General features: G+C 48.3%; 1 protein-coding gene across 1 annotated transcript in view; it reads left to right on the forward strand.

Moving 5' to 3' along the window:
* ABTB1 (ankyrin repeat and BTB domain containing 1) overlaps positions 1-9,035 on the forward strand; it is a 21,437-nt gene extending 12,402 nt beyond the window's left edge. Inside the window, exons 5-8 of the mRNA XM_031056382.1 lie at positions 5-103; positions 652-819; positions 3,612-3,812; positions 5,528-9,035. Coding sequence (XP_030912242.1) covers positions 5-103; positions 652-819; positions 3,612-3,812; positions 5,528-5,734 — 675 coding nt within the window. The 3' untranslated portion in view covers positions 5,735-9,035. The remainder of the gene's footprint in view (positions 1-4; positions 104-651; positions 820-3,611; positions 3,813-5,527) is intronic.
* Positions 9,036-14,021: the final 4,986 nt, after the last annotated feature.

Genomic DNA, 14,021 nt, shown 5'->3' on the forward strand with positions numbered 1-14,021 from the left:
CTAGGTTGGTTTTGGGGAGTTGCCCTTTGACAGCACTGACAACTTCAACAGCTGTCCTGACGTGTGTTTCCGTGTGGAAGATTACAACTTCTTGTGCCATAAGGTATGTGCTTGTGCTGTATTTCCTTCTCCTCCCTGCTTGCCATGAATCTAGTCTACTTGTGTCCCCCACTCCTCCTGTGCTGGATACACTCTGCAGAAGCATCATTGATTCAGCTGGAAAACTGCATTTAAATCATTTAACAAAGCAGAAAAGTCTGCCTTTCTTGCAGAGGTGTGGAGATATATTTATAAATTCAGCTATGGCATTCACAGCTGCAAAATCTGCTGCTGCTGGCTTATGAGTTCAGTGTCTGGAGAGAGGAATGTTCTGCAGATGAGCAGAGCAGTAAGAATGAATTTTGAGATCCAACCTCAACTCAAGGTCCTGCCCTAGTGCCATGCTAATTTCAAATCTCTCGAGTTTACCATTTGTATTTATGGTTCTGAGGGTAGGCATGGATAGAATAAGGTCTGGAAGAATATTGGAGATACAGCTTCAGAATGTAGAGAAAATCAAAGTTACAGAGTCTGAACTTCTGAGTTGGTAGTGCCCTTTGGTTTGGTGCAGTGAGCAAGATGTCAGTGTTTTGGTTTTTCATTCCTCTCCAGGCATTTTTCTGTGGTCGCAGTGATTATTTCAAAGCCCTTCTTGAAGATCATTTCAGTGAGAGTGAGGAGCTACAGACACAGCCCAGCATCCCTGTGGTGACTCTGCACAACATCTCAGAAGACATCTTCATCAGGGTCCTCTACTACATCTACAGTGATGATACAGAGGTGAGCCATTGGTCCTTCCTTCAGTGTGGTGAGCTCTGAGGGGCTTTCAGCAGTATTTTTCTAAATCTGGAGCAGGTTCTGTGTGTATATTCTTAAATTTCACTGACCTACTCCACTACTTCACTTTTGTCTCAGGAATCCACATACTCTGGGGTATGCTGTTAGCCAGGCAGGGTTGTAGTTCATGTGCATGATGTTTGGGAGACAAATCTGTAGTCTTCTGTCCCACAATAAAAATCTGGAAATTGGGTTGCATGCTGTTTATTGACAGGATTAATACAGGGCTTTGCAGCTTTCCTTCTTGGGCTCTGTGGAAAGATAAGGGAAGCATCTGCCAGTAGATGGCAGATTGAACACATTTGGAGATCTGGATAGGTTGAGAGATTCTACTTATTTACTCCTGGCAAATAACCATACTCATAGCCTACTTTTCCATTTGTAGCAAGTCATTATTTCTACTGTTATTTATTATTGGAGTGAGCAAAGGTTCCACTGTGAGACCAGTGCCCTGCTGTGCTCAGTATTGCAGGCAGTAACAAAATAGCCCTAACCCACTTAGTTTTCAGCCTAATGGAAGATGCAGCAAATCCCAGTGTTTAATTAGCTTCCTGCTTTGGTTTTGTGGCAAATGCTTTCAGCAGGTCTCTCTGCAAGATCCCAGAACATTCTGGCATCAGGGCAGTGACTGCTGCACCTGCCAGTGTCACTTCCCCCAAGCAGTGTTTGTGCTCTGGGTTAGGTGCCACATCCAGAGAGTGCACACAGCTGTGACCTTGTTTCTGCTGATCTGTTCACCTGTGGGTAGCAGTGAGGAGAGATGTGTTTGGCAGGCAGCAAGGGCAGGATTGATACTGGTATGCCAGAGAGCTGGTCCTTCACTTGCCTGCCCTCTTTCCTCAGCCACTTGCTGAAGGGGCAGGCAGAGAGGGAAAGAAGCTGCTTGAAGATCCTGCTGACCTTGTTCCCTTGCACTGCAGCCTGACCCTGTTCCTTTGCACTTCTCCAGTCTGCCTGCCCTCCTTGTGGTGACTCACAGGAAGGATGTTTCCCAAGCAGCTATTCCTTTCCAAGGGGTGCCTCAGCTGCTCTGTCTGGGCTTGGGTCAGGAGGGTGGGAGGACAGACCAACAACAGGAGTTAAAAGGATGTTGCTCATGTGTTTCATGTGCAGAATGGTGCATATCTTGGGTTTCAAACCAAGCAGTCAAGATGTGAGCTTCTGCAGAGAGTTCACCTGTCATGAGAAACTACCAGAAAAAATTGTTAGGAAGACAGGAATATAGCTCAAGTTCCACATTTACACGTGGAGTGTTCTCCCTGGCCTGTGTTTCTCCAGCCAAGTATCAGCACTCTCAATTCCATGTTTTCCTTTGCAAAGGATTAATGGTGTCTCTCTGCCATGCAGTAGTGACGGTGTTTGCAGTTATAGGGTTCCAGCCACAAAGACAAGTTGCTGATGAGAATACTTCTTGAGGGCAGTTCTTGGAGGAACATTTGCCAGGTTTGTCCTTGATGAAGCAGTTGGGAGCTGCAGTCATCAATACTACTGGCTCAAACACCTCCAACTCCTGAGGTTTCCATAGCTTATGAAGGGACAAAGCAGCTCTTGATTAATAATCCCAAGGGCTTTGTTACCCCCTGTGCATACATAGCCCTCGTGGCGTGGCTCTCCTACATCTTGCATTCTTCTGCCCAGCTGCTGCAGGGTGTTACACAGCTGGGTCACTTGCTGGGAGCTGCCTCTCCAAACACAGGTGCAGACAGCTGTGGGAGAAGAAAAAATCAGTTGTTTGCAGTTGTCAGAGTGAGTAACCACACATGTAGATGTGCACAGCAGTATGTTTGCTGCTCACTGGGTATCAGGAGAGTGGACCAGGCTGCACCAGTTATCATTCCTCCATCCAGACCAGTGTGGCTTTGTCTCTAAGTGCCAGGGCCCTTGCCTCCTCCACAGCCAGGGCATGCAGTGTCCTGCAGCTCCACTGTTACAATGGATGTGGGTGAGTGAGCTCTTTGCAGTTCACATCAACAGGAACAGAGAGAACCCTCGTTCCAGGTTAGTGATGCAGATGGCTGACAAAAATAGGATTTGCCCAGCCAAGGAGAAGAGGCTGAGTGAAGTTGGAGGTGGTGTCTCCAACTTTGTCTACAGTTTTTTTTATCCTCAGATCACTTCCAAGTACTCAAGAGGGAAATGGGAAGGTGGTTCTCTTGCTCAAGAGGCTTAAAATGTTAAAGGCCGTTCACAACAGTTTAAGTTTGTTCGTCCATTAATTTAGTCCATTTTGAACACATGTTAGAGCTCCACTAGTATGTGATGTGCAGAATATGTTCTTACCCAGCTGGGCCTCACCTACAGTTTATTTTGAGTTCAATTCTCTGTCCTGGAGTTTTATCCCCTGTGCCAGGGGTGTTGTGCTGGTTCTTAAGAGAATTTTGCATATTTTTCACAAAATACGAGTCTAGTAGTATAAAATGGGAGGAAAAATGTGGAGACAAGGTTCTCTGTCCTGCTAGCCTCTTCTGTTTGTGTCTTGGAAGTAGGTCTGATAAAAGCTACCCACCACTGTCACACTGAACATTTTTTAGCAGCCAGGTGCACTTGGATGTTTCAGCATTGCTTGGGGTTAGCTGCAGCATGAGAAACTCCTTGCTGCACTTGAAATTCCTCTGTGGTAACTGAGTGAGAGACGCAGGCTGAAAGAGCTCCAGTAATGGGCCAAACAGCTCATTAGTTTGCCAGTGAGAGGCAGCATGCTTGGGGCTGGGCAGTAACTCCTCTGTGCTCTGCAGCTGTCTCCAGAGAACGCCTATGACGTGCTGTGTGTGGCTGACATGTACCTGCTGCCCGGGCTCAAGCGCCTCTGTGGCAGGACCCTGGCGCAGATCCTCGATGAGGACAACATCATCAGCATCTGGAGGATTGCAAAGCTCTTCCAGCTGACCCGACTGGAGGACCAGTGCACTGAGTACATGGCCAAGATCATTGAGAAGGTACTGAAACACTCCCCATGGCAGTGACCACCTGTGTCTGTGTATCTGAACCATAGAGACAACACGTTGAATGGTTGCACTTTGGTCTGTAGTTAATGGTTGTCCTCTCTGGATTAATGTGCTTCCAGGAAATGAGCAGTTAAGTAGCAAGGCACATGGTGAGTTAGGACAGAGGAGGAGGAGTGTGGCAGTACCTTATGTCACCACAATAACCCAGATTTTGGTCCCTGGCTAGCATGTCCCTGTGGAATGTGGGGTGAAAAAGTTGCCCAAAAAGCTTTGCAGGTACCAGGGACAGGTGATTTTCACTGAACTTTCAGCCACTGTGCCCAAGTAGCCATGGTGTTGCCTGAATACACCAGCTGCAGCCTGGAGAAGCCAGAGGGGTGAGTAGGAGAGCTCTGTGCAGGAAATGTTTTTCAGTGTTTGCTGGGGGAAATTCTTTCTGGCATAATGCTCTAGATAGGAAAAATCAATGTGACCTCTAATCTCTTCCAGGATGACAAATCAAATGGTAGGGGTTTGCTCAGTGGGTAATTTGCTGATGAGCAGCAAGAAAAAATGAATTTAACACTGAAGTTTTCTTTATGGGGCTCAATTCAAGTGTTATCCTGAGTGCTTATAGCTTAGACTCAGGACTCGTGGAGAAAGTTGCCATATGGAAGCATAAACTAGAACCTGTGAAGGGTTTATATGCTGACACATCTTTGTAAATGGCTTGTGCAGTTCACATGGGAATGTAATATTTTCACCTGCAGCTTGAAAGGTGTGAAATTATTTTTGGTGTGAGAAAACAATGAAGGAAATGGTTCTGAGGCTGTTACTTTGTTCAGTGTATGGCTTGGGAATGACATCCGCATGTACCTCAGATTCTGGGTTCTGAAAAAGGATTTAAAAGATGTTGAATATCCTAAGTAATGATCAGGATAGGGCTTTGCTTGTGTCTTCCCTGTTCTTTAGCTTGAGTGGGAGTCCTTGAACCCAGCATTGGCAGGGTTTCTTCTTAAGGGTGTTGGCACAGACAGAGCCACCCCAGCTGATGTTCAGACATCAGTAGTTGCCAGCATCCTGTGGAGATGCACTGATGGCAGCAGGAGAGATTTTGGCAGTGTGGTAGCAGATCAGAGCTCAGCAACCTGCTGTGCCCAGGCACAGTTCAGCAGCATAGACAGATGGAAGCTGCCTCTCGCCCCTCAGCTCACCACACATTCCTGGGGAACCTGGTGCAGAATCATTCATGGGTGACCCAATTCTGTCAGGTTGAGTGCAAGGGAGAATTGTAACTTGTGGCTCCCAGTTCTGAAATGGGCACAAGCACCCACTGGCTTCTGTGCTAGAAGACATTGCCCAAGTGTCTGGCAACATCTCCTGGTTCCTGCTGGGAAGCCTTTTTGGGGGGAATATCATGTATGTGCATGTGCCCCAGTACCAGAACCAGGGATGCTCAGTTAGAGGGTGTTACAGGACAGTGTTGGAGGTGCAGATTGCCTTCAGCTGAGACTGTTTATTGTTGGAGTGTTACTGTCTCCTTTGGATGGATGGCAGGCTGCATCTCCAAGTGGTGTCTGCAGGAGGATTTGGGTCTCCATGTATCCTAACTTTCCTTTCTTTCCTGTGGGATCCTTTACCAGTGTCTGAGACCTTTATCCTAACCCTTTGCATCTCTTTACCTGTCCTCTTGTATTCCTAATGGTTCTCTTGTCCTTCTGGTCCAGCTGGTGGAGTTGGAGGAGTTTGCAGCTGCTGTGAAGGAGAACGCAGAGGCCGTGGAGGAGCGGCAAGAGACTGACTCCATCCCTCTGGTCGATGACATCCGCTTCCACATCACCAGCAATGTGCAGACTTACAGTGCCATTGAGGAAGCCAACCAGAAACTTGAAGCTCTAGAGAACCTCCTGGCCAGCATAGGGCTCGAGTGCTGATGTGTGCAAACCCTGCCTGTCATATGCAGCCTGCACAGCCCTCACTGCGTTGGCTCGGAGTGCAAGAACATCTGAGTCTGAATGTCCCACTTCCCATTCTTTGTCCTCCTTCCCATCCACCTTCAGGCATGGTTTCTTTTTAATTTATTTGTGTCTGGACATTTGCATTTCTGGTTTGTGTTTGATTTTACTTTTTTTTTTTGTTTCTCCTTTCAGAAGTAGCTCCCAAAGCTCAGCCTAAGTCAGTAGCTGCTCCTTTGTACAATACACTGTGGAGAGGAGACTGTGAGCTGTTGGGAATGGTGAAGGAGCTGTTCTGGGGACTTCCTACTGCCTGGGGTTAGAACCCATCCCATTCTGTGGTTCAATACAACATACTTCTGAAACTGGCTTATGCCAGAATATTTGTTGAATTACCAGCAGCAGAGGAAGAAAACTGGATTAAAGTCTTAATAAGTGTATGGGAAAGGAGGTCAGCACTGTCACTGTCAGCATTATAAGACTGGTAGAACTGGGCAGTGCTTCCCTAATGGGACAGAGAGGTACTTGGCTATGTGGAAGGCACTGTCTTCACCTGCTATTTTAGTACTTAGATGGAAAAAAACAAGAAAAAAAGTGATTTCCAGGTCTTCCCTAGCTTCTCATTGCTTCGAAGTGCTCAGAATTTAAAAGCTTTGCTGTCTGAACAAGCATCTTTGGGAATACAGTAGAGACCAGAATCCTTCCATTCTTAGAAAGCAGTAGCTTTCAATGCACAAAAGAAGGAAGAGCAGCCCTCTTAAAGAGGGGATGGAAACACCTTCTTCTTGGAAACAGCACTTTTCCCTTTATTTTTGTCCACTGTGGTAGGGCAAGGCTGACTTGCTGGTGGGTCTGGGAAGAGGAGTCACTGGAAATCTTTTTCAAAAGGAAAGGGGCCTTTTGGGGCTCTCATGGGGCTGCTGTCGCACTCTGTGACCTTCTGGCTTTGCTCAGCCTTGAGCCTTGTAGCTTCATTGTTCTCCAGGAAATTCACTGTCTGTACTAATGAATGTTTTTGAATCTGTATTTTGCAGTAGGTCATGTTATCTCATGTTGTCTGCCTGGATTCTTAATGAGGGCAATGGTGTCCCTTCTCCTTGGCACTAATCAGCAGGTGATAACCCTGCATAGCCTTGCCTTGCCAGATAGGCTGCCCTTGGAGCTGTCCATCTCTGGAATGGTGTTGGGAGAGTCTCCAGGGTGCAGGCTGGGTGTACCTTCCCATGCTGTGCTTTGGGAGGGAGAAGCAGCATTGAGTGAAGCACAGGCACAGGCACTGGGCTGCTGTGACCACCTCATACAATCATTTTGGTCACTTCTGAGGCAAGAGCTTGAATATCCTGTGCCAGAGGTGCTTCTGTTATGTGATGTGGGAGCTGGGCAAGGAGCCCCTGCAGCTTCAGGGTGTTGTTTTCTGTAATGGTGGGGGTGCCTCTCATGGCTAAGGGGTTAGGAAATCTGGGGTTTGGCAGAGACTTGCTTCAGGTGTGGATGTATTGGGAGTTTTTCTTTGCTAATCTCACCAGGTGAGAGACTGTTACCCCACAGCAAGTGAGAGCTGCAGCCTCACTGCCTGTTCCTCTCCTGCACTGAAGCTGTTGGCAGATGCATGGGCAGGCTCTGGGCACCACCTGCACTAGGCAGGCTGCACTCAGTTGTGAGGAGGGGACTCTGGGCAAAGTCTGGAAAGCCAGGCTTTGGCAAAATCATGTGTCAGGATTGAGTTGCACTTACCAGAAGCTGTGTATAGAGCTGGGGTGGGGGGAGCAGGCATGAAGTTCATTAATATGATTGAACCCCAGATGCTTGTGCACTTTGTGATCTGGCTTTAAGTGGTGTCTCTTGCAGATCAAGTCTCTGGGGCAGGGGATGGTGGTGGCAGGACTATCAAGCAGCGTGGGCTTCAATTCTGTTTGAAAACCCATGTGAAGAAGTGCAAGGAGTTGTTGTGGTTTGTTTCCTGCAGTCATATTAGATTGAGGATGGAGGATGTGTCCCTCCACAGGAGTGTGTTGCTGCATGGAAGCAGGAAGCAGCAGGAGTGTACTTCTGTTTGGGATAGTGACATCACCTCCCTGAGAGGAGTTGTGCATTTCTTGTGTGATTTGTGGAATGTACCTCCATGTCCCCCTCTAAGCTCAGCGTGTCTTTGACAGGACCACCAAAGAGCCCAGCACAACTGATGACTATATCCCCATGGACTTGGGGAGGGTGAAGGGCTATCGAGGGAGCTTTAATATGAAGTCCCATATATTTTGGAGAAAGAAGAGTGAAAGGAGAGCTGCTTGTTTTCTTGCTGAGTGGAGTGTCAGGCTCATGAAAATCTGCTACAGAAACTGGCAGCTTAACTCAGTTGGTTCAGTTCCCCTATGTTTCTCCTCTGTATATGGCTGAAGATAACGCTAAACATAAGCAGGATGTTTAGTTTATCATATCTCTTCTCCTCCTCCTCCAGCAGAAATTCCACTTCTGACATCCTAGCAGTTGGCTTTCCACAGCAGTGGTTGTGACAGCCCACGAGGCTTGCACAGAGCCACCAGAGAACAGGACGTGGCCTTTGCCTTCTGCTTGTACTGAGCGAGATGCAGGAGCAGGATTATCAAGGAATGTGCTAATGCTTTTCTCTGCAGGTGCCTCAGCTGCTAAAGCAAATGGACACTGGCAGTGGGCAAAGCAGGAGGAAGGCAGAGGGGGAGCAGCAGTGCTGGGAAGCATTTTCCATATGGCTGCTCTTGAATAATTCCATTCCTGCGTCCTTAAGTGTGGAGTGAGTGAGGCTGCAGTTGTACATGTGGGAGAAAAGGTCAGCATGGCCTTTTGATCTGCCTCCCCAGCAGTGCAAGTCCACGTGGGCTTCCAGGCAAATGCCTCATCTGTCTGTGTGCACTTAGTGGTCACATCTGTGAGGCCTGTCAGACTGTCCAATTACTCGGGATCCTTTAACTCCCCCCCATCCCTTTTGGCAAAATAGGGCTATCCAAAAGCATGCATAAGCAGATGGTCAGCATGCAGGCAAGCTCTCTAATTAAGATGAGCCAGGACAAAACTTAGATTTGAATTCACTTTATTCTTGCTGCAAATAATTTTATCACAAAATAAAAACCTTCTGATTTTTCTTCTGTTGCCAGTGTCCTTTCTGTGTTTTGTTGCCTCTGTCCTTTTTATTTACTACTCCCCACTTGCTGAATCAAGAAGATTGTAAAATTTATACTAGAGTGAGGTTATATTTAAGAAGAAATGTGTAAGCACGTGTGCAGCAATAAAATAGTCTATTTCACTATATCTTCTCTGGCTGTGGTCTCTTTTTTACTGACTGACAACATCAGCATGGGTTTTGTTTTGAAAGGGCTCTGTGGGCTCCTTCATTTTCCCTTACCCAGGCCAAGGACTGGCTCAGCACTGTGTGGCTCCCGAGCAGTGTGTACAGTCCTGATAGAACAGGTGAGTAAAGCACTAACTCATTTTTACTGTCTCCTTTCTCCAAGGGTTATTCCCTTTCTGTAGCAGCACCACGGCACAGGCTTGGTCACTGCCATGGTTGTTGTCAGGGAGGTGATGTTGTCTCAGAAAATTGCTGTGGGCTGTTGCTAACAGGTAAGTTGTCTTTCCCTTTTTCTTGCCATCTTGTACCCCTGTCATTGATGTCTGTTATATGCAAGGATGGAGATTTTTCAGCCTTTGTGTTTAACTACTCTGACTTGTTAGTGCACTCCTGGAGTCAGAAGCCTGCCTGTTCGTTCTCCAAAACTGTGACTCTACTGAAGTGTCTGGCAGTCCTTCCTCTCTGAGGACACAGGCACCTGGTTTTTTGTCTGCTTTCTTGTACGCCTGGGTGGCTACACTTTTTTGGGTGAGGGCAGAAGCTGAGCTGTCTGTTTAGCCCCTGTTGACTTCAGAGCATGACTGGCAGTCAGGGAACGAGCATCCCTCTTGTCCTTGTTGCTCTGTGTAGGAACATGAAATTTTCAGAAAGGAGATACTAATAATATCTGAATGACTACTGCTGTTGAAGGGAGGGCTTGGAAAAGTTCGAGGCTTAATCAGGTTTTTGGGACTCAACAAACAGTGCACACAAGGAGCAGCATTGTGTTGTGAGAGTAAAGGATGAGCTTCTGCAAGAGGCTGGAGCTGTTCCTGTTGTACAGTCATGGTCAAAGTGGAGATGGCACTTCCCACACAGCAGTTTGCAGTCAGTGTGAGTTGACAGACTCGTCTGCTCAGGGTGACATTGTTCTCCTCCCTTGCTGTGGACAGCCTGGCAAAGCTATCACAGCTTTGGGAGCTGGAATGTGTCTGTGCCCAGCTCCCAGGGATGAGCCATCCTGGCTAGAGCTGGTGATGGCAAACCATGGCTTGGCTTAGTTCTCTGCTCATGGGGTGGGTGTGCTGAGAAGCAGGTTTTTGTTTTACCTTCTAAGCTAAAATAGATTTGACAGAACAAATTTATTGAGAGGCCACACCAGCAAACCATTTATTATAGTTGGGGCCTGTTTTGAATAAAGGTGCTGGCTCTGCTGGTTTGCTGCCTGCCTTGAGGAAGTGCTGAGGGAGAAGGACAGAGAACCCTTTTATAGGCTGCAAATGGTTTCAAGAGTTTTATGTTGGAAATTGGAGATGGGTTATTGGCAATACCCAAGACAAAGGCTGCAGCAGGGCAGTTAATTAGGCAGCCACATTTGGGTGCAGCTATGGACGTGCAGATCCTTAAGGCAAAGTCAAGCTATGCACTTCAAGCTTACATGTGATCAGCATCTGGGGCAAAGGGGATGAGCACACACATGCCCTTTGCTTTTCCTGGTTGTGGTTAACTTTGTAAGCATAAAAGTGCAGGACAAGCTTTGAAGGGCATTTCAGCAGATTAAAGAAAACCTTGGAAGAGAATCAGTACCATGCAAACAACTAGCTCCAGTCCCAAGGGTCTGGCTGCCAGTTCCCAAAATAAGCTCTGAAAATGAGTGTGAGAGCTTTCCTCTCCCTCCTCCTGTTACCAGCTGAGCAAGCTCAAGGGGAAAGAGCAGGATTAGAAAGTGGGATTTGCTGGCTCATGACAGCCGCAGTCTGCCTGCTCTGTTTGCTGCTATGGCAGAAGGCAAGGCTGTTGCTTTGGCATGTTGGGTTAGGAAAAGGAGGTGAAGGAAGTGCTGTGGTGTGGCCAGATGCTTCTGTTCAAGGGCTCAGGGAAGATTTGGTCCAAAATAACTTGATGTAGCTTTCCCATGGAGGAAACCAAGCTGGCCTGTGTTGCACTGTGATATCATTAAAACTCCAGGAAGGAAAAATGCCTCCCTCTTTATTCTTTTATAATAACTTCGTGAGCCAGGGTCATCCCAGTACTCTTTGTACAAGACTGTGACAGTGATGAACTGTATGAGGCAGGCTGTGCAGACCTGCTCTGAAGGGAAGGAAGGCTGGTGTGTTAGTTACTGCTCCTTGGGATGTGCTTTAGGAGATGCAGGCTGATCTTTCATATCAAGGCTGAGTTGACATTGTATCTCTCCTGTCTGCTCAGAAGGTTTTATTCTAACACATTCTTGGCACAGCATAGCAGAACTACCAATATTTCTATTAATTTTCTTAAGCTTGCTTCCGTAACAGGAGGCAGCAATCTGCTCTCCAGAGCTCCTTCCATCCCCTTTCTCCATGGATCTAAAACTAAAAATTATCCAGGAGTTTCAAAAGGAGTTTGCTGGTGGCAAGTTCAGTCTCCTTCCTGTTTCCAAAAGCTCTTCTTGAAAAGCTGAAAATGCTTCAGGTGGGTTGTTTTCTGCCGTGCTGTTCTCTGGCCTGAGTGCCAGTCAGGCACAGCATCTCCAAAGCTGTTCAAGGTTCTGGCCATGCTGCTCCTGGGGTGACTGCTCCTTCTCTTGCTGGGGATAGGGAACGTGGTATTTCTTGTTTCCTGATTTTGTGACCTTTTCCAATCAGGCATGCAATTAAACATCAGTCTTCCCAGTCTGAAAGCACACAGGGGTCAGTACTTCTTGCTCTGCTGAGCACAGTGCTCGTGGTGCTGCACTGAGGGGGCACATCAGGCATTTACTGGGGATCCAGCACTCTCCAGTCACACAAGTGCCTCAGGGCTGGGTTTGGCACAGACCAGCCTCAGCATGGGATGTGCATCAGCTCAGCATGGGAGGAGAGGGCTTGGTGTTAAAAGTGCTCGGGGTGAACCCTGGAAGCTTTGATGTGACAAAGACAAGGGCTGCCCTGTGCAGCCCACAGGGAGAATGGCTCACTGCTGTCATTTCAGCATGAGGCTGACCCTGCAGTCCAGCCAGAGGGAAAAGCTTTTCTCTGTATGGGGAACGTGAGTTGTTTATTTGCTAAAAAAATCTGCTCCAGGGTTCACTGTGTCAGCCTGCAGAGAGCTGTGCTGGTGTTGCCATCTATGTTTTTTTTTTGTGTAAATGAAGACAAGATGCTGACACAAAGGCTGCTGACTTTGGGAGGTCTGGGAAGCCCAGCTTTTCCTGGGGCTCTGTCTCATGCCAGGGTTTACTGTGCTCTGGCAGAGGTTTGCTTGCCTTTGGTCATGGACCCTCCTAAGGTACCACTTGTCCTTTGCCCCTGAGCTGCCATTCCTTCCCCTCTGCCATTCTTGTCTCTGTGTTTTCTGAGGAGACAAGTGTTTTCCATGCTTGACATGTTGCCCTCCCATCAGCTCCCCCCCAGGCCAAGTAGCTTTCTTTGCCAAGTTCCCTTTGGATAGCACATATCGTGCAATCTATCCAAACTCTTAATTGATCTCTTAGGAATTGTTTTTCATCTAAATTCCTGGAATGTTTCCATCCACTGAAGAGTTTCCTCCAGAGAGCAGGGAAATGAATCCTGTGTCACTCCCCTGCAGGAGTGGTGGCCATGGGAAGGCTGTTGTTTGGCTTGTGCCTGTTGGGACATGTGGGTTCTGCAGTGTTTGCTCAGTTGTGGCAGTTCTGCTCAATCAAGCAGCTGTTTGGAGAGCAGCAGGGAGGTGAGTGGCAGCTCCACATCAGCAGCTTCCCCCTCACAGGGAGAGAGAGCATCCCAGATGGATAAGCTGGGAGAGCATGACCCTGTTTCTGTGCGTGCAAAGGAGACTTGTGCTCATATGTGGAGAGAGGAGCAAATGACTGATCAACATCCCCCCCCTCCAGGGGCTGGGTGAGCAGGAGTGGTTTTGTGTGAGGCCAGGCTGCAGTGTGTGTGTGGCACCCGTGGTCTCTGGTGGTGTGCTGGCACATGCACAGCCCTTCAGCTCCATCTCTCTTTTCCTGTGATGGAATTCTGCCTGAAGCCAGGCAGGGTGGTGAGGTGTGAGTCCCTGCTCAGCCCCAGCAGCAGCTCTGCAGTGGGGTGCAGCCCCACTGCTCCCTCCTGTGATGCTTCACCAGCAGCAAATGGAAGTGGAGCACTGTGGGTTATGTGCTGAGCAGATCTGGATTTAAATTCTTCACCACTCCCTGGAGCTGCAGCTTTTGCCTACTCTCAGTGCCTGAGCCTGGCCTGGGTGGTGTCAGAAGCCTGCCAGAGGCATGGTCCCTGCTGCTCTGTGACTGAGTGTGGCACCTCTTGTCTTATGTGCCAGTGGTGATGCAGGCTGCCTGTCCTTGCCAGGGGGGCTGGAAAGGACTCCCAAGGAACTCTCCCCACACCCTGACCCTGCTCTGGCTCCTGCTTTACCATTCACTGGCTGATCCCCAGCTGGGAGCTACCCCCAGAGCCAGCCTTGGACAACACCAGGCTGAGGGAAGAGAAAAAGGCAAAAGCTTCAGGTTCCTGCAGGATCAGAGTAGAAGCACAGGCTAAAACCAGGAAGGCCACTTGTGGCTCTGACAGCTCACCAGCCATCAGCTGGTGACACTGGGAGAAGTGCACACCTCCAAAAGAGCTCCCTTGTGCTGCTGCTGCTCCCAGCCTTGTGAAGGACTGTCCCCTCCCTCCTGTGCTCAGCCCCTGTCCCAGCACCATGGTAAGCACCTTCCAGTGACCCTCAAAACTGTGTTGAGCTTAACAAGCCACCAAAATATCAGAAGAAAGAGCTGTGGACTTGCCAGAACTGAAGCACATGTTGTAACTAATGATGTTCCTTAGTAGCATGGTGTGCCTGCTGGCTTGGTGAAAGGCCCCAGCTCTGCTGTCTGTGTGGATGTGCATCAAAGCCCTTGGCCAGAGCTCCTGACCTGGTGAGCTGCGGTGTGATCAGACAGAGCCTGCACAGGACTGCAGAAGGAAAATACTCTTCTCTTGATTTAGGGACTTGAGGCATAAGGAAGATGAAATGAGTTGA

This window comes from Geospiza fortis, unplaced genomic scaffold, assembly GCF_000277835.1.
Source record: "Geospiza fortis unplaced genomic scaffold, GeoFor_1.0 scaffold70, whole genome shotgun sequence".
Taxonomy (NCBI): domain Eukaryota; kingdom Metazoa; phylum Chordata; class Aves; order Passeriformes; family Thraupidae; genus Geospiza; species Geospiza fortis.